Source organism: Vicia villosa, linkage group LG4, assembly GCF_029867415.1.
Source record: "Vicia villosa cultivar HV-30 ecotype Madison, WI linkage group LG4, Vvil1.0, whole genome shotgun sequence".
Classification (NCBI taxonomy): Eukaryota; Viridiplantae; Streptophyta; class Magnoliopsida; order Fabales; family Fabaceae; genus Vicia; species Vicia villosa.
This window is the reverse complement of record NC_081183.1, coordinates 35,763,640-35,789,724: the sequence shown is the minus strand read 5'-3', so window position 1 is coordinate 35,789,724 and position 26,085 is coordinate 35,763,640. Positions and strand designations below refer to the sequence as shown.

The window sequence follows — 26,085 nt, the reverse complement described above, 5'->3', positions numbered from 1 at the left end:
CTTCAGAACATTCATAGCTTCTGCTTCTTGCTTCCATAGGACAGCTTCAGAGCTTGAATTTCTTCTTGGATCATTTCATGCTAGATTGTATCAGAACATTGTTGAATGTACCAGAGCATCACCTGAGCATCTCTACATTCTGAAATGTTACAGAACAAACTATACGACAAAAGTCAGAGCATGAATGAACAGAACATAAAATATGCATCAGAACATATTATATGAATCAGAGCATAAAACCTAATGTTTTAGAGCATATAAAAACATGCATCAGAACATTTAAGGAATAAGAAGGAGTTAGAGTATATTCAATCATCAGAATATCACAGCATTCTTCCTTCTTGCTTCTGATCTTGAAGCTTCACAACACTCAGCTTGCTTCAGATCTTCAGAGCATATTCTTTACAGAATTGCTTTTCCCTATTGTTTTGCTTCTTATGTTGAGCTTTTAAGATTTTCTTCAATCCTGCAAAACACTTAAACAACACAGAACTTACAAGTTCTTGTTAGAAATGTGGAGACTTTCTCCCAGCAACTGATAAAATAAATCAGATCATTTATCACATTTTCTCCCCCTTTTTGTCATAACATCAAAAAGAACAAAGATTCAGATGAAAAACAAATTAAAAAAGGAAGAGAAGAAGATAGATTTCATTGATTTGCCAAAAGAAGTACATGGAGGATGCATGAAAAAAGACAGATGCAAGAAACAACGAGACAACTAAGACACTAAGACTACCCTAGCTTGGACATAATCTTGGCTAGCATGTCTTGAATCCCAGAATTACTCTCATTCTGCCTCTGGATGAAAGAGCGGAACTCAGCATTTGTTTCCTCTTGTATGTTCATCCAAGAAGCTATCTCAGCCTGGTTCTTCTGAATGACCTCTAGAGTTCTTGCCATAATAGAGGGTTCACCAGAAGAAGCCTCACAACTTCTGTTTAGAGGGTCAGCATTGACCACCATAGCTTCCATGGCATTCTTCTGAGAGAGATCATCAGAAGGATTTTCCTCAACAGGAATTTCTTCAGCAGAATGATCTTCCGCTTCAGCATCAGCATCTTCCATTTGAACATCTTCTCCGTACACAGGAGCTGGAAGATCAGAATCTCCATTCTCAAGAGCATGCAGAATGGCAGCTAGATTCCTTGGGGCAGAAGGACTTTCAACTTCTGGAGGAGCAGCAACTTCTGGGATTACCATATCAGGATCCTGCTCAGAAGGATTTGCTCTCAAGAAGTCAAACAACCATCTGAAATCTCCAAGCAGCACTGGATACTGAGGTCTCAATACCACAATATCTCTGCAAGGGTTATCCAGCAGCTCATCAACAAACATCCTCTCCTCAAGACAGAATCTTCCACCAAGATGAGTATACCAGAAATCTTCTGACTGCCTCAGAAAACCATTTGGTCGAGGAGCAAGTTCTACGCAAATTTCCTGAAGTTCTTGAAAATAAGCATCTGCTTGTCTTCTCAAGAATCCCCAAAATCTTCTCATAGCAACATCATTGAGTCCTCCTTGATGAGCTATTTTGAGAGTGTCAAAGACTCTTCTGACATTCCTCTTTACCATTTCAAAAATTACACCAATAGGATATGCTCGGTGTAACACCCCAAATTCTACCCGAAAAATATAATAAAATCAGAGTATAAATTCCAAACAACATTCATTTGAGGTATCACATATTCGTCATTTCAAAAACAGTTACGACTTATTTGCCTTCATATAAATACATAGCACAGGAATTTAAAACGGACAATTAAATCATTATTCAAAAATCACTTTGTTTCAAATTAAATAATTAACTCACAGCGGAATCATCAAACTTCATAAATATTCAAATCAAGTCGTAGCATCATTGCATAGTAACTTTAAGTTGCAATTTAAAACATAATTCACTTAAAAATTCAGCAAACAAAATAATAAATAAAACAATCGTTTTATTCCCCCCGAGTGCTACGTATCAGAGCAAGACACCAACTCGAATAACAGCAACTAAAGACTTCATAAAATCACTTCAAACTTTCACCGCTATCTTGAGTACCTGTCAATTTCCCATGGTAGGGAAACATCATTCAGAAAGGGTGAGATATCTACCAATATAAACAAACGCATGATGAATAATATATTAGAATTAAATCATACAAAATTATCATGTTACAGCTTTCAGACAACAGTTATAATAACAATTAACCTGAACAGTTATAATAACAAAATCAACAACAACATATTAATAGTTATAACAACTATTTCTCATCTCCCAGACAATACATGTCACAATACGTCATTAGTATAACAACTTATAATTTCAACTTGACATTATCACAATTCAACAACAACTCAAGTCACAACACATCACAATTAAATCACACTCATGCCACATATAATGAGACTCTATCAAATGCACATGCATGTGGTACCCAGGGCTTCAGCCCCCATCGCCAATTGCCAGTTAAACAGAGGCATCAAGGCATAAGCCTTCGTCGCTAATTTGCCAATCCAGACCGTCACCAAAATGCATATGTATATGTGTCATACCCCAAAATTTGCCCATACTATTTCTCTCCTTCAAATTCAAATCAAGCTACATGGCTACACCCAATCCCACGATTTGTTGATTTTTATTATTATTTTTTTTTATGAATTTTTATTCATTTAAAGTACAATTTAAATCAAAATAATTAAAAGAAATGTTAGAGATTTGATTTAGTTTTAGTTCCCAATAAAATCCAATCAGATATCATGCCTCATAATCACTCAAAATTGGTGCAATTTAGAATTAAAAGTGATTGACTCAAGTATGGGACAAGTTTAGTAAGAATCTCAAATCAAATTTTCTAAAATTGCAAATCAAGGATTCGTATAGATTCAAGCCAATATTATTGCCCTAGGCTATTCACTTATAAATAGCTGATCAATTCACAGCATTAAGGGAGGAATTCGGACAAGAATTGCAGACAAAAGGATCCTTAACCGAGTCATAAAAGTGCAAGAAAAATCAAATTCGTTTTTGATATCTCGATTCAAGGCATTTAAGGGATTCTAAAACGTTCATAGGACGTCGCTGAAGGCTATACGTTCATTCTCCAAGGACGCAACACTCAGAATCGTCCCCAATTTGCCAAGGTTTGCTTCAATTTTTCAAAATTCGGTTGCCTCAATTTACATACCATAAACATGTTTAATTCATATAATATTGTTTGGTATGATGTGTTTGTTGTTTCTGGGTCCCTGAATTGAAGTTTGAACACCGATTTAAGGAGATGCCATTTTTAGGGTTCATAACCTTCGAAAGGGGGTTTACGGTTAGAAGCAATTTCAGGTTAAACTAATAATCCCAATGGATTCGTAAGGTCACGTCTATACAATCTGGGTTGTTTTCTTGTATTTTTTTGCCGTAATTTTTAGGTTTAATCGAGATTGTGCTATAGCCACGCGTGAAACCGTGGGTAAAGGTCTGCAAGATTTTCCAGAAAAAAACTGAAGGACAGGGATGAAGTATGGGCGCGCGTTTTATTTTCAAAGTTTTAAATGTTTCTTTTTATGATATATTATTATTATGCGTGGCTATGCTTACAGCGTGAACAAAGTGATCTAGTGGCAAAGGGGCGTTTCTTAAGTTGTTCGTGTGTAAGGGCAGGGGTTCGATCCCTGCCTCTTACATTGTTTTTGAGTTATTTTCTTGTCTGAACCTGCAAGAAGATCCAATACGTGTGACCTCAGCACGTCCCCATGGTACTCCTCTCAGCGTCACCATCAGTTCACCTCAGATCCAGATCTATGGGCCTGAAGACGCAGCTCCACCAAAGACCTTCATGGGTGCATCACATCTGATCCAAAGCTATGTATTTTTATTTTTCTTTTATTTCTCTTTTATTATTATTATTTTTACCTTAGTTTCTATTTGTTTTTATACATAATAAGTATTAAATTTATCCTTCATTTTCTATATGACTCTTTTCTATTATTTAATCGAAACTCGATTTCTCCTATATTCTTTTAATATTAAAATTATTTGCTTATACATTTAGTTAGTTAAAATTATGATTAACCCTATAATTATTTAGATAATTATTTATTTTATATTTAATCGAACTTTCGATTCCGTTAAACCTTTTAGGGTTTGTTTAAAATCATTTTATATTTTGTTCGCCTTTTGGCTAAAATAGGGTTTGTAATCAATTAGGGTTTAGATCAGTTAATGCACTAACATTTTTCTTCTTTGTGCCCAACTGTGAGGATTAACAACAGGATTTTTCCTCCGACAACGCGCCACACCCCTCACAAAGCTAAGTCCCGATTAAACTTCCTTTATTATTTCTTTTTCTTTTCTTTTATATTTAATATAATATTATTTTCCTTTTATTCTTTTAATCATTTATTTTACCCTCCCAATTTAAAAGAATTTCCATACATTCACGCCTTTTTCTGTCTGCCTTTGCCTTTTTCAAGGTCAACCCCGAGGCTTCCCGCCAACCATATCAGATCAAATCAGAGCTAAGTACCGTTGCCTATTTTATTATTTTGAATTTAATTATTCTTTATTTTAGGGTTAATTCCATTTTGCCTCCGAACCGTTAATGCACTCACCCTTCTGTTTATTCTTTCTTTTCCAATTTTCAGGGTTCGTCGAATTGCCATTGCCAGAGCTACGAGTATTGGTCACCCTAAACCCTGATCTATTTTATTTTATGTTTTTATCCCGCTGGTTACAATTCCCCTCTCCTCCGCTGGTTTCATTTTCCCCTCCCCTTTATTGCTTTATATACTGCGTGGTTAGTAATTTAGGGAGTGCAAATTTAAACTGGATTAGAGTCACTAATTACAAGATAAATAACTGAATTGAACCACATGATTGTTGCACACACGCACTCTTTTGGGGTAACCTCTCTGTGGCCTTGTTCTCTGTTGCCTGTTGCCTGTTGCCTTTATGTTTGTTTTGCAGAATAAGCCATGTCCCTCGAATACGTGGATACCTCAGCCATGCTGCCTCGGTATGTAAAGGTCATACGACCCTAAATGATGCTGCCTTCGATACACAAATATGACCTCGACCCTCGGAAGTTGCCTACAGAAAAAGGCTGAGGTATCTTCTGGCTGCCTACGAATAAGGCTTATTCTGATCCTTACCTTAGACTACCTGCCCTCCTATGGCATGGGACAGTCTTATGGAAAAGGATGTTTCGATGACCCTTCAACCTCCAAACGAAAGGCTTCCTGCCCTCTTATGGCAAGGATAGACCCTTTCATTCTGAAAGGCTAAAAAGAGACCTATCATCTGAGTTTAAGGTAATTGCCCCTAATTGCCTTGCAATGCTCAAACTTTCATTATATTCTTTCTCATAATTTTTCAAAAGGGCTACGCTCATTTACGAGCTAAAGTCCCTATCTCTTTCATCTACTTTTTCTAAAAAACAAACGAGCAAGCAAAGCAATTAAGAGCCCATGGAAAACCATAGATGCAAAGGGTGCCTTACACCTTCCCTTTGTATAAATTACCCCCCGAACTTAGATTTCTTAAAAAGGTTTTTTTCTGTTTCTTTTTGCCTTTCCGAATTTGTTTGGATAAAATAAAAGTCGGTGGCGACTCTTGCTTACCGCGACATTCCGATTAAAAAGTCAGTTCACCGTATTACAGAACTGGCGACTCTGCTGGGGATTAAATTTCGATAAAAGAGGGGTTATCTTAAAAGTTTAGGAATCACTTAATTGTTTTCTATTGTTTGTTTTGCTTGTTTTATTTTTTCAGGGCTGTTTTGGGAAAATTGAAGGACGAATCCTATTCCCGGATTCAAGAACACTTAAGATTAGGAGTGGCATAGTCATGGCGACCTCTTTCACATATGTGGGAGATGAGTCAATATGAAGTTCACGCTTGAGTTAGGACTCCATAGCATATGCACACCTTTCTCAAATGAGGGAGGTCTATGTATGTGTCTGTGGGTGCGCCGGAGCTCAAGGACCTTTAGTTACCCTTAACCCATCCTGGCCTTTAGGAACGTAGTGGGGGGACTACTCTTGACAAATGTTAAGAACTAGTCGCTACCCGATGCTACAATTCAGATAGGTTCTTTCTCAAAGTATCATTGCATGGTGCAAATGCATCATGTCCGAGGGTGCTTTAGAAGGGCTGACAATTCTGGATAACTTGTAGAACCCGTTGCTGAAATCTCCTCATCCATAGAAATACCCTTGGGAAGGACACCTGATCAAACTCCATGCAAGCCTTAAGCTAAAAAATTGTGTGACTTGTGTGACTTGTTTGTCTTTGCTACTAACCTTCGTTCTTTGCAGGTTTTGTTAAAAGGACGTGTTTTCCCTTACTATCTCACACTATGACTAATGAACTGCATTCGCAAAACATCATGACATCATGACATCATAAGCATAACATGATCAACTAACCCTTTCAAGGATCTTAGGGATTTAGGGCGCACTATTTCAGATGCTCTTATCAAGGACTGAATTCCTATCTAGGGGCAAAAGGATTTATTTTCCTTGAGCCGCATGCCTTCCAATTCAAAGACTCAGTACCTATCAAGGGGCAAGAGGATTTATTTTCCTCTAGCCATGTATCTTCAAATTCAGAAGTCTCCCGAATCAGAGGCGATGACCCACTCGATATGGTGAGCTTGATTCTCAAAGAAAGATGTTCAAAGACAAAATTCAGATTTCTTCAGACAAAGACGCGACCAAATCATTTTCTAATGTTGCTAACTAAATGCCTAAAGATCCTTGAAAATACTGCATTTGCATTCATAAACATTACATCACAGGTTTCATAAAAACAAATGGCTCATCTTTCCGCTGTTTATTTCAGTAAGAAAGATGGATCTCGAACAATCTGTCAAGAATCTCCAGGCTCAGAATGCTGAATTCCAAGCCTTGATCCTGAACTTGTCCAAGGGGCAAGATGAACTGAAAGCTCTCCTGACAAAGAAGACGAAGACTCAGAAACCCAAAGGAGTGATCAACTTAGGAAGAAGGTTCAGAGGCCGTCCTAAGAAAGCTGAAGAAGCTGAAATCCCTAAGGATGAGGAAGAAGAAGAGCATGATGGTGACGCTGAAGGTAATGGGGACTCTGATGGTCAAGGTGACGACGAAGAAGAGGATCCTCAAGACGAGGATGAATCTGATGAGAAGTATAGGCTATTGGAAGAGCGTCTGAGAAGCGTGGAAATTCAGAAAGTACCTGGGCTGGATTTTGAAGAACTAGGACTCGTTCCTGGGGTCGTTATTCCTCCGAAATTCAAAACTCCTGCCTTTGCTAAGTATGATGGAGTCTCTTGTCCTAAACTACACTTGAGGTCTTATGTAAGGAAGATTCAGCCTCACACTGCTGATAAGAGTCTCTGGATCCATTTCTTTCAGGAAAGCTTATCTGGAACTCAACTCGAATGGTACTATCAACTGGAAAGTACCAACATCCATACCTGGGAAGATTTAGTTGTTGCTTTCTATAAGCAATACCAATATAATTCCGATCTCGCACCAACTCGCATGCAACTACAAAGCATGTCTATGGGACCTAAGGAAAGTTTCAAGGAGTATGCTCAGAAATGGAGAGATCTAGCTGGAAGAGTCAAACCTTCTTTGGGTGACAGAGAGATGGTAGATATGTTCATGAATACACTGACTGGCCCCTTCTATAGTCATTTGCTGGGAAGTTCGTCATCTGGATTCACTGACCTCATACTGACTGGGGAACGTGTTGAAAGCGGTATTCGAAGCGGTAAAATTCAAGTGGCTACGTATGCTAATACCTCAAAGAAAGCGCACAATGAGAGGAATGAATCTAATACTGTGGGGACGGCCTTAGCCTCCAATCAAGTGCCGACACAACAAAGGGGCAACCAACGTAAACAAGGTGCATCTAAAAGGCAATTCACAAAGATCAACATAACTTTGGCCGAAGCGTTACAACAGTTGCTTAAAGCAGGGTTGATTACTTTAAAGGATCCTCCTCTGAAGCCCAACACCTTATCTCATCAGTATAATCCTAATGCAAGATGCGCTTATCACTCTGATAGTATTGGACATGACACAGAGAATTGTTGGCCGTTGAAGAACAAGATCCAAGATATGATCGACGCTGGTGAAATTGAGTTCGACCATCCTGCAACTCCTAATGTGATCACTGCTCCCATGCCTAATCACAACAAGATTGCTAATACTATGGGTGGCTAGAAGGATGAACGTTTTAGATCATTAGATTTACTTTTGTTTGCAATTTCTATTCTGTTTGTTTAAACATTCGACTTATGATAGACCTTATCTGTTTTAATAATTATCATCAGTGCATTGCATATGTTTATCTTGAATACATTATTTCGTTACCACTCATTTCAAATCACGTATTTACTTTGCATATGTTTTGTGTTTATTCAACTCCTGCTAAGCTGTAAGCCTTTTGAGGGAGGATGACGAAAACAATACCGCAACTTCATACAATATGCTTTTGAACGGACTATGTTGACGATGTACAGGCATTGTTTCAATTCCTAAACAGTGGAGATATAAGGATGTTAATCCTTCGTCAACCCCTTTGAGCCTAAGAAGTAGAAGTTTTTTTCCTTGTACTAATTAAAACCATTGATTATAACCTGGGGCAGGGTAGTTCTCAGTTAATTTGGCTGTGCATTCTATTTTAAGAGAATAATTCAGTACACCTTTCGATAAAGGCTTCAATCACAAGCGTTCATCCGCACACATCAAAGAAGTGTTGGGGATGACAATCAAAATACAATGATGGTTCGTCAATCATCAAACAAGACAGTCAATATCTTCAAAAGAAAAAATGAAATATATATATACAAAGAAAAGCCTGCTAAGTCAAAAAAGACTTAGGCAAAAATCAAGGCGTCCCGCTGACTGTAAGCTCAAAAGAGACAGTTCAGGCAAAAGTTAGGGATATCAAAAAGATGAAAAAAGAAGTCAATAAATTCTTGAACAAACTCAAAGTTATGACTACCAAAAGGAAGAAGTGATTGCCATCTCAAAAGTTCTCTCTGCTTGTGAACCATCATCGTTATCAAAGGTACAAATCCAAAAGTCTCTTGGAACCTGAATGCATAAGTTGAATTAACTGAGCTTAGGACTGAAGATCATCACGAAGAGGGGTGGGTACAAATAAACTTTGAGCCTTTATTCTTTGTTTCTTAAACCGTGAACCAAGCCACGTTACAACCCTTGAAAGTCCTAATTGAAGCATGGTTAGTTCGAAAGCATACTGGCACCAAAAGGGTATCCCGACTCCTTAAGGTTTACTACAAATGTTAAGTTGATATCCTGTTTTTACAAACATCACGTTTTTACAAATATCACGCTTTTACATCTCATGTTTTAATGCTTTTCAAAAAAACTCAAGACAGACATATGCATTACCTCTCATGAACACATTATTAAACATATTCTGCTACATAATTTCAAATGTTAGCAACGGAAAGAATTTGCACAAGGTACAACTAATGACTGAAAATTATCCCGACAGACAAAACCAATTCATAAGCAATGTCTCTTATGTATACAAGGGGCATGACATGGTTTATCCAATCAATCTGGGGCAATCAAGTCAAGATTCCGAGAATCTCTCAAGCATGCCGGAACAATCAGAGGCATGCATCCAAACAGATCTGAAGCTATTTTCCAGTCAACATGGGGCATTGTCCTGGGCCCATGATTACTAAAGGCATGTTCGCCCATAGTGCACATCTCATAAATTCCTCGCGAGGTGAATCTCTTCAAGTTTCTACTAGCTGGGGCAAAGTTATACAAGGCATGTTCAACGCTTCGATCAATATTCATTGGAGTTTTCCAATCAATACAAATCCAGGAATGACAGTTAATATAATACTGGGGGCAACATTCAAGACATCCATGTCTTACCACAAAGCCGGTTTCACAGGATCATATCCCCACAAAGTAATTATTAAGAAGATATCTTCAAATGTTCTCGTCCCAACAAGGACTTATATCCCCAACAGAGTTTTACATCTTCGACACTGCTGATTCCCCGACTCTTTTCTCTTCTTCAAACAGGTTTATTCATCCTTCTTATCCCCAGTCATGGTATATCAAGATCAATCACTCAAATTGCTTTCATCCCCAAGCAGAAATCATAAATTCCCAACTGCTTATCTTCAAGACAAGACCAGGCATCAGAATCACAACAATACAGAGATTTGTTTTCTCAAAACACTCCAAACAACATCAGTCATACATCATATTCATACATTGCATACATTACTATATAATACATGCATCATGACACTGCATATTTCTACGTTGTTTTCAGGTTCCGCCTCGACAAGTATTCCTCTCAGATATAATCAAGCTGAAGATTCATTCTAACAAGCCTTTTACATTCCAAAACTTCATCAAATAAACTTATCAACTCTAACAAGCAAGCATTCTCTATCAGATATGGTCTAATGTATGACCCGTTCCGGTATTCTCAATCAGATATGGTCTAATATATGACCCGTTCCGGTATTCCCAATCAGATATGGTCTAATATATGACCCGTTCCGGTATTCCCAATCAGATATGGTCTAATGTATGACCCGTTCCGGTATTCTCAATCAGATATGGTCTAATATATGACCCGTTCCGGTATTCCCAATCAGATATGGTCTAATATATGACCCGTTCCGGTATTCCCAATCAGATATGGTCCGATGTATGACCCGTTCCGGTATTCTCAGTCAGATATGGTCTAATGTATGACTCGTTCTGGCATTATTCATCAGATATGGTTTAATGTATGACTCGTTCTGGTATTCTCCTTCAGATATGGTTTAATGAAAAAACTCGTTCTGATATCCTTCCTCAGATATGGTCCAATGTATGACCCGTTCCGGTATTCTCAGTCAGATATGGTCTAATGTATGACTCGTTCTGGCATTATTCATCAGATATGGTTTAATGTATGACTCGTTCTGGTATTCTCCTTCAGATATGGTTTAATGAAAAACTCGTTCTGATATCCTTCCTCAGATATGGTCCAATGTATGACTCGTTCCGACATTCCTCTGCAGATATGGTCTAATGAATGACTCGTTCTGACATCCTTCAACCTAACGCACGGTTTTCCAGACATCTACGGATGCAAATTGGATACAGTCTAACGCACGACTCATCCTTCGAGCCTAACGCACGGTTTTCCAGACATCATCTGCTGATGCAAACTAAATTCAGTCAAACACATGACTCAATCTATTCTCCAGAAATGATCTAATGTACGACGTATTCTGGTTCTCAATCCTATCAAGCTGGATGGCATCTTTAAGCTCATCCCCATCATACACCTGGATGGCATCTCCGACAAAGGTCCCTACTTCAGCAAGGGCAAATTTCGGGGTATTCTAGTGTTCAATCCTCTTCTACCTTCAGATTCCGACTGGCGCACAAACCACTCTACATCTTCAGATATAAGAAAATTGAACAGGGGCAGCTGTCATACCCCAAAATTTGCCCATACTATTTCTCTCCTTCAAATTCAAATCAAGCTACATGGCTACACCCAATCCCACGATTTGTTGATTTTTATTATTATTTTTTTTTATGAATTTTTATTCATTTAAAGTACAATTTAAATCAAAATAATTAAAAGAAATGTTAGAGATTTGATTTAGTTTTAGTTCCCAATAAAATCCAATCAGATATCATGCCTCATAATCACTCAAAATTGGTGCAATTTAGAATTAAAAGTGATTGACTCAAGTATGGGACAAGTTTAGTAAGAATCTCAAATCAAATTTTCTAAAATTGCAAATCAAGGATTCGTATAGATTCAAGCCAATATTATTGCCCTAGGCTATTCACTTATAAATAGCTGATCAATTCACAGCATTAAGGGAGGAATTCGGACAAGAATTGCAGACAAAAGGATCCTTAACCGAGTCATAAAAGTGCAAGAAAAATCAAATTCGTTTTTGATATCTCGATTCAAGGCATTTAAGGGATTCTAAAACGTTCATAGGACGTCGCTGAAGGCTATACGTTCATTCTCCAAGGACGCAACACTCAGAATCGTCCCCAATTTGCCAAGGTTTGCTTCAATTTTTCAAAATTCGGTTGCCTCAATTTACATACCATAAACATGTTTAATTCATATAATATTGTTTGGTATGATGTGTTTGTTGTTTCTGGGTCCCTGAATTGAAGTTTGAACACCGATTTAAGGAGATGCCATTTTTAGGGTTCATAACCTTCGAAAGGGGGTTTACGGTTAGAAGCAATTTCAGGTTAAACTAATAATCCCAATGGATTCGTAAGGTCACGTCTATACAATCTGGGTTGTTTTCTTGTATTTTTTTGCCGTAATTTTTAGGTTTAATCGAGATTGTGCTATAGCCACGCGTGAAACCGTGGGTAAAGGTCTGCAAGATTTTCCAGAAAAAAACTGAAGGACAGGGATGAAGTATGGGCGCGCGTTTTATTTTCAAAGTTTTAAATGTTTCTTTTTATGATATATTATTATTATGCGTGGCTATGCTTACAGCGTGAACAAAGTGATCTAGTGGCAAAGGGGCGTTTCTTAAGTTGTTCGTGTGTAAGGGCAGGGGTTCGATCCCTGCCTCTTACATTGTTTTTGAGTTATTTTCTTGTCTGAACCTGCAAGAAGATCCAATACGTGTGACCTCAGCACGTCCCCATGGTACTCCTCTCAGCGTCACCATCAGTTCACCTCAGATCCAGATCTATGGGCCTGAAGACGCAGCTCCACCAAAGACCTTCATGGGTGCATCACATCTGATCCAAAGCTATGTATTTTTATTTTTCTTTTATTTCTCTTTTATTATTATTATTTTTACCTTAGTTTCTATTTGTTTTTATACATAATAAGTATTAAATTTATCCTTCATTTTCTATATGACTCTTTTCTATTATTTAATCGAAACTCGATTTCTCCTATATTCTTTTAATATTAAAATTATTTGCTTATACATTTAGTTAGTTAAAATTATGATTAACCCTATAATTATTTAGATAATTATTTATTTTATATTTAATCGAACTTTCGATTCCGTTAAACCTTTTAGGGTTTGTTTAAAATCATTTTATATTTTGTTCGCCTTTTGGCTAAAATAGGGTTTGTAATCAATTAGGGTTTAGATCAGTTAATGCACTAACATTTTTCTTCTTTGTGCCCAACTGTGAGGATTAACAACAGGATTTTTCCTCCGACAACGCGCCACACCCCTCACAAAGCTAAGTCCCGATTAAACTTCCTTTATTATTTCTTTTTCTTTTCTTTTATATTTAATATAATATTATTTTCCTTTTATTCTTTTAATCATTTATTTTACCCTCCCAATTTAAAAGAATTTCCATACATTCACGCCTTTTTCTGTCTGCCTTTGCCTTTTTCAAGGTCAACCCCGAGGCTTCCCGCCAACCATATCAGATCAAATCAGAGCTAAGTACCGTTGCCTATTTTATTATTTTGAATTTAATTATTCTTTATTTTAGGGTTAATTCCATTTTGCCTCCGAACCGTTAATGCACTCACCCTTCTGTTTATTCTTTCTTTTCCAATTTTCAGGGTTCGTCGAATTGCCATTGCCAGAGCTACGAGTATTGGTCACCCTAAACCCTGATCTATTTTATTTTATGTTTTTATCCCGCTGGTTACAATTCCCCTCTCCTCCGCTGGTTTCATTTTCCCCTCCCCTTTATTGCTTTATATACTGCGTGGTTAGTAATTTAGGGAGTGCAAATTTAAACTGGATTAGAGTCACTAATTACAAGATAAATAACTGAATTGAACCACATGATTGTTGCACACACGCACTCTTTTGGGGTAACCTCTCTGTGGCCTTGTTCTCTGTTGCCTGTTGCCTGTTGCCTTTATGTTTGTTTTGCAGAATAAGCCATGTCCCTCGAATACGTGGATACCTCAGCCATGCTGCCTCGGTATGTAAAGGTCATACGACCCTAAATGATGCTGCCTTCGATACACAAATATGACCTCGACCCTCGGAAGTTGCCTACAGAAAAAGGCTGAGGTATCTTCTGGCTGCCTACGAATAAGGCTTATTCTGATCCTTACCTTAGACTACCTGCCCTCCTATGGCATGGGACAGTCTTATGGCAAAGGATGTTTCGATGACCCTTCAACCTCCAAACGAAAGGCTTCCTGCCCTCTTATGGCAAGGATAGACCCTTTCATTCTGAAAGGCTAAAAAGAGACCTATCATCTGAGTTTAAGGTAATTGCCCCTAATTGCCTTGCAATGCTCAAACTTTCATTATATTCTTTCTCATAATTTTTCAAAAGGGCTACGCTCATTTACGAGCTAAAGTCCCTATCTCTTTCATCTACTTTTTCTAAAAAACAAACGAGCAAGCAAAGCAATTAAGAGCCCATGGAAAACCATGGATGCAAAGGGTGCCTTACACCTTCCCTTTGTATAAATTACCCCCCGAACTTAGATTTCTTAAAAAGGTTTTTTTCTGTTTCTTTTTGCCTTTCCGAATTTGTTTGGATAAAATAAAAGTCGGTGGCGACTCTTGCTTACCGCGACATTCCGATTAAAAAGTCAGTTCACCGTATTACAATATGAATGCAACAAACACACACAACAAACAAAACAACATCACCGTCACAAAGGCATAAGCCTATATCGTCGCTATACCAATAAATAAAGGTATTCATCGTCACTGAAACATCCTGCAACTTCACATAAAACCACGACGGTATACACATCGCTCAGAAATCACAAGGAAATAACAACACAACATACTCATCATAATTCACAAAACAAGCCAAACACAATCACCTACTAACATATACGAACTACCTATACAATTTTCAATTAATTCCAGTCTCCAAGTATTCCAATAATTATTTTGCACCACAAATTTAACTACACTATCGATTCAACAACAACAAGATTCGACACAACATCATATAAATTATTGTTTTGCAACATAAATCACACACAATAAACCGGAATAATTTCCAACGAATTTAACCCCCACATATCATTCATCATGAGTCCGGTTATAGAGTTAGAACCCCACCCCTTACTTTATATTCGGAGTCCGTTCTACAATTCTACCGATCGAAGCCATCTAGCCTTAGCTCCCAACCATTGCCTCTTTTAATCAGAATCAAAAGCTGAAAATTTTCTCAAATATGCAGCTACAGTACGATGAGCATATCTCACAACTCAGACCTTATTTTAAAGATCCCAACGGTCAAAAGTTAGCTATAGGTGTTGCAAACCTACCCACAAAATTTGGCGACGATCCAACGGTTAACGAATCGGGGATCTTTGATTTAGTGAGACTGCTGCAAGAAAAACGGGAATGAATTTCTCTCCTATTTTCTCTCTTCTCTACAACTTCTCATGTCCAATTCCCCAAGACCTTTTCTCTTCTAATTAACCTAATCATTATCTTAACTTAATTTCATTAAATCTATTGGGCCTAACATTCACACCCCACCTTTTACTACCATCGTCACTTAATTAAGTCCATATAATAAATCTAGTATTTCTTCAATACTATTTCTACAACTTAATTAATTAATTAATCGACTAATTAATCATAAAACTCATGTCAACAATTATCAACACTCCACAAATTCAACAATTAAATTCGAAATAATTTGAAAGTATTTAATTAAATAATTAACTAAATACCGAGTGTTACAACTCTCCCCCACTTAGAATATTTTCGTCCTCGAAAATTTATCCGATACAACCATCATCAACTTCACCTCCACGTCCAACCATCAACATAACAACCCATTAACACATCTCAAATCAACTACACATATGTTGACCATTCCGGTACTTCTTCAACATAACCGTTACTAACTTGCAAACTATTCCAACGCTATTCGAAAGTGCGAACATCGACGCCATGCGGCGACACTCTTTACGGTATCTCCAAAACTTCTCAAATGGTACTCTAATTCTTAAAATTTATTTTCAACAAACCTATTAATTACTCCTTAAATTAACTCAACTTTGACGCTGACGTCCTGTGCGGCACCAACAAACAAGTCCAGTTCCAAGAACAAGCATAACCGCAAATCCCATCTCTTTCCAACATCATCCTGTTATAAATAAGTCTATTACAGCTTCTGAAACCATTTTTAAAATAAATTTCATCTCGTTAGCTTTCCAACGCTTCAAACGGGACTAAAATCGGATGTCCAGAACTCAAGTTATGAATTTTTGAAGTTTCACAAAAAATTCAGCAATTTCCTGCGTTTTGCTTACGGAAATTTCACTCCGAAACCTGTTTTTCTTCAACTTAAACATATTCCAATAACTCTTAACATATCTCCTCACTTCCAAACTTTTTATAACTCGAGAGACACATTCTTTCGCCGAAATTCAGTTTCCGAAACACCAAGACAACAATCCTCTTTGCGAACTTGCAACTGAACCACATCCGAGAAGCAAAGCTTCTCCCCCACTTCGCTCAAACTAATTCCTGCAACAACCAGAATGCAACAAGTACCGACAGTGTTATACACACTTGTCGCATACTAAGGGATAAACAACAATTAAACGACTCTGGCCGGACGGACCGACCTGCTCTGATACCACTAATGTAACACCCCAAATTCTACCCGAAAAATATAATAAAATCAGAGTATAAATTCCAAACAACATTCATTTGAGGTATCACATATTCGTCATTTCAAAAACAGTTACGGCTTATTTGCCTTCATATAAATACATAGCACAGGAATTTAAAACGGACAATTAAATCATTATTCAAAAATCACTTTGTTTCAAATTAAATAATTAACTCACAGCGGAATCATCAAACTTCATAAATATTCAAATCAAGTCGTAGCATCATTGCATAGTAACTTTAAGTTGCAATTTAAAACATAATTCACTTAAAAATTCAGCAAACAAAATAATAAATAAAACAATCGTTTTATTCCCCCCGAGTGCTACGTATCAGAGCAAGACACCAACTCGAATAACAGCAACTAAAGACTTCATAAAATCACTTCAAACTTTCACCGCTATCTTGAGTACCTGTCAATTTCCCATGGTAGGGAAACATCATTCAGAAAGGGTGAGATATCTACCAATATAAACAAACGCATGATGAATAATATATTAGAATTAAATCATACAAAATTATCATGTTACAGCTTTCAGACAACAGTTATAATAACAATTAACCTGAACAGTTATAATAACAAAATCAACAACAACATATTAATAGTTATAACAACTATTTCTCATCTCCCAGACAATACATATCACAATACGTCATTAGTATAACAACTTATAATTTCAACTTCACATTATCACAATTCAACAACAACTCAAGTCACAACACATCACAATTAAATCACACTCATGCCACATATAATGAGACTCTATCAAATGCACATGCATGTGGTACCCAGGGCTTCAGCCCCCATCGCCAATTGCCAGTTAAACAGAGGCATCAAGGCATAAGCCTTCGTCGCTAATTTGCCAATCCAGACCGTCACCAAAATGCATATGTATATGAATGCAACAAACACACACAACAAACAAAACAACATCACCGTCACAAAGGCATAAGCCTATATCGTCGCTATACCGATAAATAAAGGTATTCATCGTCACTGAAACATCCTGCAACTTCGCATAAAACCACGACGGTATACACATCGCTCAGAAATCACAAGGAAATAACAACACAACATACTCATCATAATTCACAAAACAAGCCAAACACAATCACCTACTAACATATACGAACTACCTATACAATTTTCAATTAATTCCAGTCTCCAAGTATTCCAATAATTATTTTGCACCACAAATTTAACTACACTATCGATTCAACAACAACAAGATTCGACACAACATCATATAAATTATTGTTTTGCAACATAAATCACACACAATAAACCGGAATAATTTCCAACGAATTTAACCCCCACATATCATTCATCATGAGTCCGGTTATAGAGTTAGAACCCCACCCCTTACTTTATATTCGGAGTCCGTTCTACAATTCTACCGATCGAAGCCATCTAGCCTTAGCTCCCAACCATTGCCTCTTTTAATCAGAATCAAAAGCTGAAAATTTTCTCAAATATGCAGCTACAGTGCGATGAGCATATCTCACAACTCAGACCTTATTTTAAAGATCCCAACGGTCAAAAGTTAGCTATAGGTGTTGCGAACCTACCCACAAAATTTGGCGACGATCCAACGGTTAACGAATCGGGGATCTTTGATTTAGTGAGACTGCTGCAAGAAAAACGGGAATGAATTTCTCTCCTATTTTCTCTCTTCTCTACAACTTCTCATGTCCAATTCCCCAAGACCTTTTCTCTTCTAATTAACCTAATCCTTATCTTAACTTAATTTCATTAAATCTATTGGGCCTAACATTCACACCCCACCTTTTACTACCATCGTCACTTAATTAAGTCCATATAATAAATCTAGTATTTCTTCAATACTATTTCTACAACTTAATTAATTAATTAATCGACTAATTAATCATAAAACTCATGTCAACAATTATCAACACTCCACAAATTCAACAATTAAATTCGAAATAATTTGAAAGTATTTAATTAAATAATTAACTAAATACCGAGTGTTACACTCGGCGGGATCTTATTTGTGTTCGGGCAAAAAGAGTTGTTGGTATAGAATAAGGTTGAGGTTCTCTATCAAGACAGAAAGATGATTCTGCCTCATTATCAGAATCTAACACTACAAGGGTAGGCTCAGGTCGAGGCCTGGGAGTGTAGTTACAGTCACGGAGCAATTGCTCATGTGATGCAGAGTCTGGTAGGTCAGATGAGGGAGAATTGTTTTGAGATTGGGAAGAGATGGGTTCATAGTTAGCATGAGGTGGGGGTTGAGAAGTGGATATATTTGTGTGAGGTGGAAAGAGAGTTTGAAGAGGTTCAATCTCAAGGACAGGGTTTTCAGGAGTTTGGTTAGAAGCAGGGTTTGTTTTGGATGGAGAATGAGGGATTGGATCATTGTTAGCAGGTGAAAGTGAAGGGGTAAGATTATTGGTTACAGGGGAAGAGGGAGGTGTGAGAACACGGACATTGATGGGTGATTCTGATGGGGCTTTTTGTGGTTGATTTACTGGTTCAGGGGTTTGAGCAATATTAATTGGTGCAACTTTTGAATGTAAAGCAGGAACAGAATCTGGTTCAGAAAGATGTATACCTTTGGACACCTTCTGAATAGCCACAGCCACAGCCTCCAGTTTCCTCTGCTTCTTGCTCTTTGGAACTTCAACAATATTTGCCTTCCCAAGAGAGATTTCTCTTCTTCTGGAAGATTCCGAATTCTCCTTCTCACTATCAGCAGCCTTCTGACCTTCAACATTTTGAGTTGTTGGTCTTTGAACAGTGCCTTTTGGCTGATTCTGAGTTTCTTCTTCTTCTTCTTCAGAATCTCTTAAGATCAGTTTTCTTCTTTTCTTGGTTGTCTTCTTCTCAACAACAACAGTCTTTGACTTCTTTTTCTTCTTCTTCACCTCCACTTCTTCTTCTTCTGCTTGCTCAGGGACAGCATCTTCTTCAACAACAGCTTCTTGCTCAGTAGCATTATCAGCAGCAATTGTAGCAGCTTTTACCATTTCCTGATTATCAGAAGAAGGATCAAGCTTTCTTTTTGTTCTCCTTTCTTTGTTGACAGCAGCAGCTTGAGCACGTTCAGAGGCTTCTTCTGACACAGCAGTGCTAGAAGTAGATGCCCTTTTTCTTTGGACTTTCACAGGAACTTCTTTAGACTCATCATTGTTGAGAGAGTTAAGATATTGAGTCTTAACTTCTGAAATCTCACTTCTGAAGAATTCTTCAAATTCAGCAAGAACAGGATCTCTTCTGTCTGTAGTTCCGGAAGGAGGTGTTGGAGCATGACTGATAGTTTTAATGACATTCATCTTTCTCAAGGTGAAAGCATCCAAACAGTTTCCTGTACTAACATCAAGATCTTTGATGGTTCCTTCAGCTTCCAATTCCTCAACAATCTTGGAGTGGACGAGAAGATTTGTAATGATTCTTCCGAAAGGAATAATATTACTCTTCTTTGTTCTGAAGGCATTCCTGGATTCCTTCACAGCTTTGCACATGTGTTTGAAGATGATATAGATGATATCAACCTTCTTCTGAGTGGCAATGCAATATAGAATGTATTGTTGTTCTTTGTTGATGAAGTCTGCAGAATGAGTGGCTTTTCTATGGTAGAAACAGCCTGGAAGAATTTTGGTCCAGATTTGATAAAGCTCCTTCAAATATTTGACAGGCTTGTTGTACTTCCCATTTGTATACAGAGTAGACAGAACATTATCCCAGTTTTCTCTTTTATCAAGTTCGTAAACTCCTTCAGCGGTTTTGAGATCAAACATTACTCTCAGAATGTCTTCAGTAACCACCACGAACTTCCCATGGACAAAAGATAAAATCGATTTAGGGCCAACAACAGCATGCACCCAGAATTCCTTTACTAGTTCTGGATAAACAGGTCCACAGAACTCAGCGAATAACGATGTCCAACCTTGGAAGATCATATCATCTTTAAGATGTTACTCATGTAGTTTGATATTATCAAAATCCACCATGAGTTCACAGATAACTTCTAACTCATTTTTGGGAATAGAGCATGTGATAATAGGAACTATAGGTTTTTCTTCTATCTGAGTGCTTTGAGGAGCAGAAGAGCCAGGATTTTGAGATGATGAAGCAGCCATTTGAGAAGCTCTGAGATTCTTAGAACACTTCCTGGGTTTTCGCTTAGGGTTAGAAAAAATAGCAAACAGGTTGCAAAAGTGCATGCAAGAACAAAGGAGATGAAAAGAGAGCGAAAAAGAACCCTGATGAATTTGAATGGAATATATAGAGACGGATTTGAAAAGAATATGTAATGCATTTATTAGAATGAACAGTTACAGAATCAATTAAAATCAAGCATTAAATGATGAGTGACGTTAGGTGAGAGAACGTGGTAATTGAAATTATTTAACACAGTTACCTAGGGCGGCGTCCCATCAGATTCACTCACGCTTTTACCAACCGTGCAAACACGTGTTCACCATCAGAAAGTACTTGATGACAGCTGTTTAGACAAAGAAGTAACTTCTGATGCGAGGTAAACTTTTCATTTGATGATTCTGATTACTGATTCAGACTGCCATTCTTTATAAATGATCTAGTTCTGATAGGATCATCCTTCTTTCCAAGAATGACATTTTCTGAGTGAGCAGAAGTGAGTCTGGAAGATCTTCTGACAGTTGGTTCTTCAGAAATGCTTAGATTCTCTAAAGTAGCTGCAACTTGATCTTCTGATTCTTTACTTCTGAGATTCTCAGCTTCTGATGCTTTGCTTCTTGGTTCTACTGCTTCTGATATGACAATATCAAAATATGCAAAATTCTCAAACTGCTTTGGCTTTTCAAGACCAAGCTTATCATCAAACCTGATATTGATTGATTCTTCTATAACCAATGTTTCATTATTGTATACCCTGTAGCCTTTTGAGCGTTCAGAATATCCAAGAAGGAAACACTTTGGTGCCTTAGAATCAAACTTACCAAGATGATCTTTAGTGTTAAGAATAAAGCATACACATCCAAAAGGATGGAAATATGAAATGTTGGGCTTTCTGTTCTTCCACAATTCATAAGGAGTCTTATTTAGAATAGGTCTTATAGAGATTCTATTCTGAATATAACATGCAGTGTTTATTGCTTCTACCCAGAAATGCTTAACCATATTGGTTTCATTTATCATGGTTCTGGCCATTTCTTGTAGAGTCCTATTCTTTCGCTCTACAACTCCATTTTGTTGTGGAATTCTAGGGCAAGAGAAATCATGGGCAATACCATTTTCTTTGAAGAACTCCTCAGAGAATCTGTTCTCAAATTCGCCACCATGATCACTTCTGACCTTTATGACTTTGCACTCCTTCTCAGATTGAATCTGAGTGAAGAATTCAAAGAACACTGAATGAGACTCATCCTTGTGTTTTAAGAACTTTACCCATGTCCAGCGGCTATAATCATCTACGATGACTAATCCATATTTCTTCCCTCGGACAGATGCTGTTTTGACTGGGCCAAACAGATCAATGTGCAGAAGTTCTAATGGCCTTGAGGTAGAGACAACATTCTTAGACTTGAATGCAGGTTTGGAAAACTTGCCCTTCTGACATGCTTCACAAAGAGCATCTGATTGATATTTCAGATTAGGGAGTCCTCTGACAAGTTTTAGTTTGTTAATCTGAGAAATCTTTCTCAAACTAGCATGTCCTAATCTTCTATGCCAGACCCACTGCTCTTCAGAAACAGACATAAGACAGGTTACCTTCTGATTCTTAAGATCTTGAAGATCTGTCTTATAAATGTTGTTCTTCCTCTTGCCTGTAAATAGGATTGAGCCATCCTTCTGACTTACAGCCTTGCAAGACTTTTGATTGAAGATTATATCATAACCATTGTCACTTAATTGACTTATGGATAATAAGTTATGTGTTAATCCTTCTACAAGAAGTACATTAGTTATGGAAGGAGAGTTACCAGAATTTATAGTTCCAGAGCCAATTCTCTTGCCCTTCTGATCTCCTCCAAACTTGACTTCTCCACCGGATTTAAGCACCGGGTCTTGGAACATAAACCTTCTTCCTGTCATGTTTCGCGAGCACCCAGAGTCCAGGTACCATGACATGTTGTGCTTTGTCTTCTTTGCAGCCAAGGATATCTGCAATAGGAATAATCTTTTCCTTAGGTACCCACATCTTCTTGGGTCCTTTCTTGTTAGTTTTCTTCAAGTTCTAATTGAACTTGGGTTTAGCATTATAAGAAATAGGAGGAACAACATGATCATCTTTATCCTTAGTTACATGATATTTCTTAGGTTGTGTCACATGCTTCTTAGTGTGTGTTATGTGAAAGCTTTTAGCATGTGATGTGTGCCTAATATCATGTGAGTGGCCAAACTTAAATTGATTATACAGAGGCTTGTATGATATTTTCATATCATCCACAGAATCAAGCTTGTATGGGGGTTCACCCTCATAACCAATGTCAACTCTTTTGTTTCCAGAGACAGCATATATCATAGAAGCTAGCTGACTTCTGCCAATACTTCTAGATAAGAACTTCCTGAAACTTAAGTCATATTCTTTCAGAATATGGTTCAGGCTTGGAGTGGACTTTTCTGAATCAGAAGAGGATCCAACATTGTTGGATAATTTTATAACTTTTTCTTTTAATTCAGAATTTTCCAATTCAAGCTTCTTAGTTTCAGATTCAAGATGAGCCTTGAGTTCCAGAAGTTCAGTCAAACTGGAAACTAACTCTTCTCTAGATAGTTCAGAAAATACCTCTTCAGAATTTGATTCTGATGTAGATTCTGATCCATCATCCACTGTGGCCATTAGTGCAAGATTTGCCTGCTCGCCTTCAGAGTCTGATTCTGATTCTGAATCATCCCATGTTGCCATAAGACCTTTCTTCTTATGAAACTTCTTCTTGGGATTCTCCTTTTGAAGTTTTGGACATTCATTCTTGAAGTGTCCAAGCTCATTGCACTCATAGCAGATAACCTTGTTCTTGTCAGATCTTCTGCCTCCAGAAGATTCTCCTCTTTCAGGCTTCTTTGAGCTTCTGAAGCTCTTGAACTTCCTTTGCTTTCTTTTCCAGAGTTGGTTTACCCTTCTGGAAATCATGGACAGTTCATCTTCTTCTTCTGATTCTGATTCTTCAGAATCTTCTTCTTCAGCCTGAAAAGCGTTATTGCAATTTTTATAATTAGATTTTAATGCAATAGACTTACCTTTCTTCTGAGGTTCATTTGCGTCAAGCTCAATTTCATGACTACTCAGGGCAATGATCAGCTCTTCCAAAGAGACTTCATTCAGATTCTTTGCTATCTTGAATGCAGTCACCATTAGGCCCCATCTTCTGGGCAAGCTTCTGATGATCTTCTTCACATGATCAGCCTTGGTGTAGCCTTTGTCCAGAACTCTTAATCCAGCAGTTAGAGTTTGAAATCTTGAAAACATCTTCTCAATGTTTTCATCATCATCCATCTTGAAGGCTTCATACTTCAGGATTAGTGCAAGAGCTTTGGTCTCCTTGACTTGAGCATTTCCTTCATGAGTCATTTTCAAAGACTCATATATGTCATGGGTCGTTTCCCTGTTAGATATCTTCTCATACTCAGCATGAGAGATAGCATTCAACAAAACAGTCCTACACTTGTGATGATTTCTGAATTCCTTCTTTTGCTCATCAGTCATTTCTTGTCTTGTGAGCTTTACACCACTGGCTTTAACTGAATGTTTGTAACCATCCAACAGAAGATCCCATAGATCAGCATCTAGACCAAGAAAGTAACTTTCAAGTTTATCTTTCCAGTATTCAAAGTTTTCACCATCAAACACTGGTGGTCTAGTATAACCATTGTTACCATTTCCATTGTATGAGTGAAAGCAAACTTTCAACATAATTGTTGATATTAAACCAACTTATGAGTATTCTATTTGTAACTGTAGTTTGCTTTACTACTCTATTTTCACTGCAATTATAGAGAATTAATTGTTTAGGATTGCTGGCGAATATCAGCGTATCTCCATTCTCAAAGACATGCAGAGGCAACATATCATGAACTTCAAAAATACCACATTGATTACAATAATCAAATTTAAGCAATTTCGTCCAAGATTCCTGGACTCCGAGTTCCTTCATCTGCCATATAACAAAATCACACCCCTTAGAATAGTGAGAAAAACAAAGACATTCCATCAACACGCAAACAATTGGTGGAACATCTGGCACTTGATCAAAATCATGAGGGAACAAAATTTGTGTATTGGTCTCTATTCCCAAATCAAATGAGATGATCACAAATTGTTGAACACTAAGATTCCTACTACGATAACAATCATTAGGGCGGAAACCTCGAAGGGAAAACCAATTAAGGCTATTATTCAAATAGACACCATTCAATTGGCAGCAAGTGTAGGGATCCTCGTAGGGATAGGTAGGAAATATTTGAACATTTCTCCAAACATTATCACCAATAGTGAAAACTCGGACCTGCTTGGAACGGAAGGCCACCACCTTATATTTATCAGTTAAATTATCATAACCGAATGATAACTTAAACAAGAAATTAAGATCATGGTACCAAGAGTCTAGTTTTTGGGACAAACATCTGGTTGCTGGATTCCATATATCGAGTTCTATCTCACACTTAGGATATCGGGGAGAAGTGACTAAACAAGTCAATCCATTGCAGGAACCAATAATATGACAACACTTTTCCATCAAGTATATAGAATCTTTTGGGAAGAGATTGATGGAGGGATTCTCGAGCAAACTGCGTAGTATGGAAAGATTTTGTAGGCCAATTTTGGAATTGGAAGTACTCGATAAGTATGTGAGGGAATGAAGAATGTGTGGGTTTCGTGATGATTTAATGAGGTGCATTTTGACGAAGAATGGATCGGAGATGAGTGAGTTCCAGGACTTGTTCACACATTTGAATCGCAAAAGTGATTTTACTTTAAGCAAGGATAATACCTCTGCGATAAGTTCTTCCGGCAAGGTTACCGGCGAGGATGCAATGGTTGCAGGAGAGATATTCATCATGTGCGAACGTAAGGATGAAGAGAACCGTAGAGTTCAAAGTTTGAACCCTTATGGCGACGGCAATCCAAGTAAACTGAGAACACACAAAATTCGCTATATGATGGTTTCATGATGCTGCTTTACAGAAGAGATAATCACCCCCTTACGGCGGCAATCCTAGTGAACGGACAACACAATACAAAAGATGCGATAATGGTTTTTACTTCTCAATCTTATTGAGTACTTCCAAATCTTATTCTATAATTTGATTTAATTTAATAGTCTTAATTGATGAATTAAATTATTTAAGAGACTGATATTTTCTCTCAATTTATTTCACTTCTCAATCACTTCCTAAAATCGATGACAAAATATTATCCTTTTATTATTATTTATTTATATCAAAAAAATGTTTTTCCTTAAAATATATTTATAATGTGTAACACAAACTTTAATTTTGATTAGAATGTAGTATTATAGAAGAATACTTACCTCCAAT

At 37.4% G+C, this 26,085-nt stretch overlaps 1 protein-coding gene across 1 annotated transcript; it reads right to left on the bottom strand.

Annotated features, from left to right (window-relative positions):
- Nucleotides 1-24,419: 24,419 nt before the first annotated feature.
- LOC131597060 (F-box/kelch-repeat protein At3g23880-like) lies at nt 24,420-25,604 on the bottom strand. The gene has a single exon (XM_058869775.1). It carries the CDS (start codon nt 25,602-25,604, stop codon nt 24,420-24,422), a length of 1,185 nt encoding a protein of 394 aa, XP_058725758.1.
- Nucleotides 25,605-26,085: the final 481 nt, after the last annotated feature.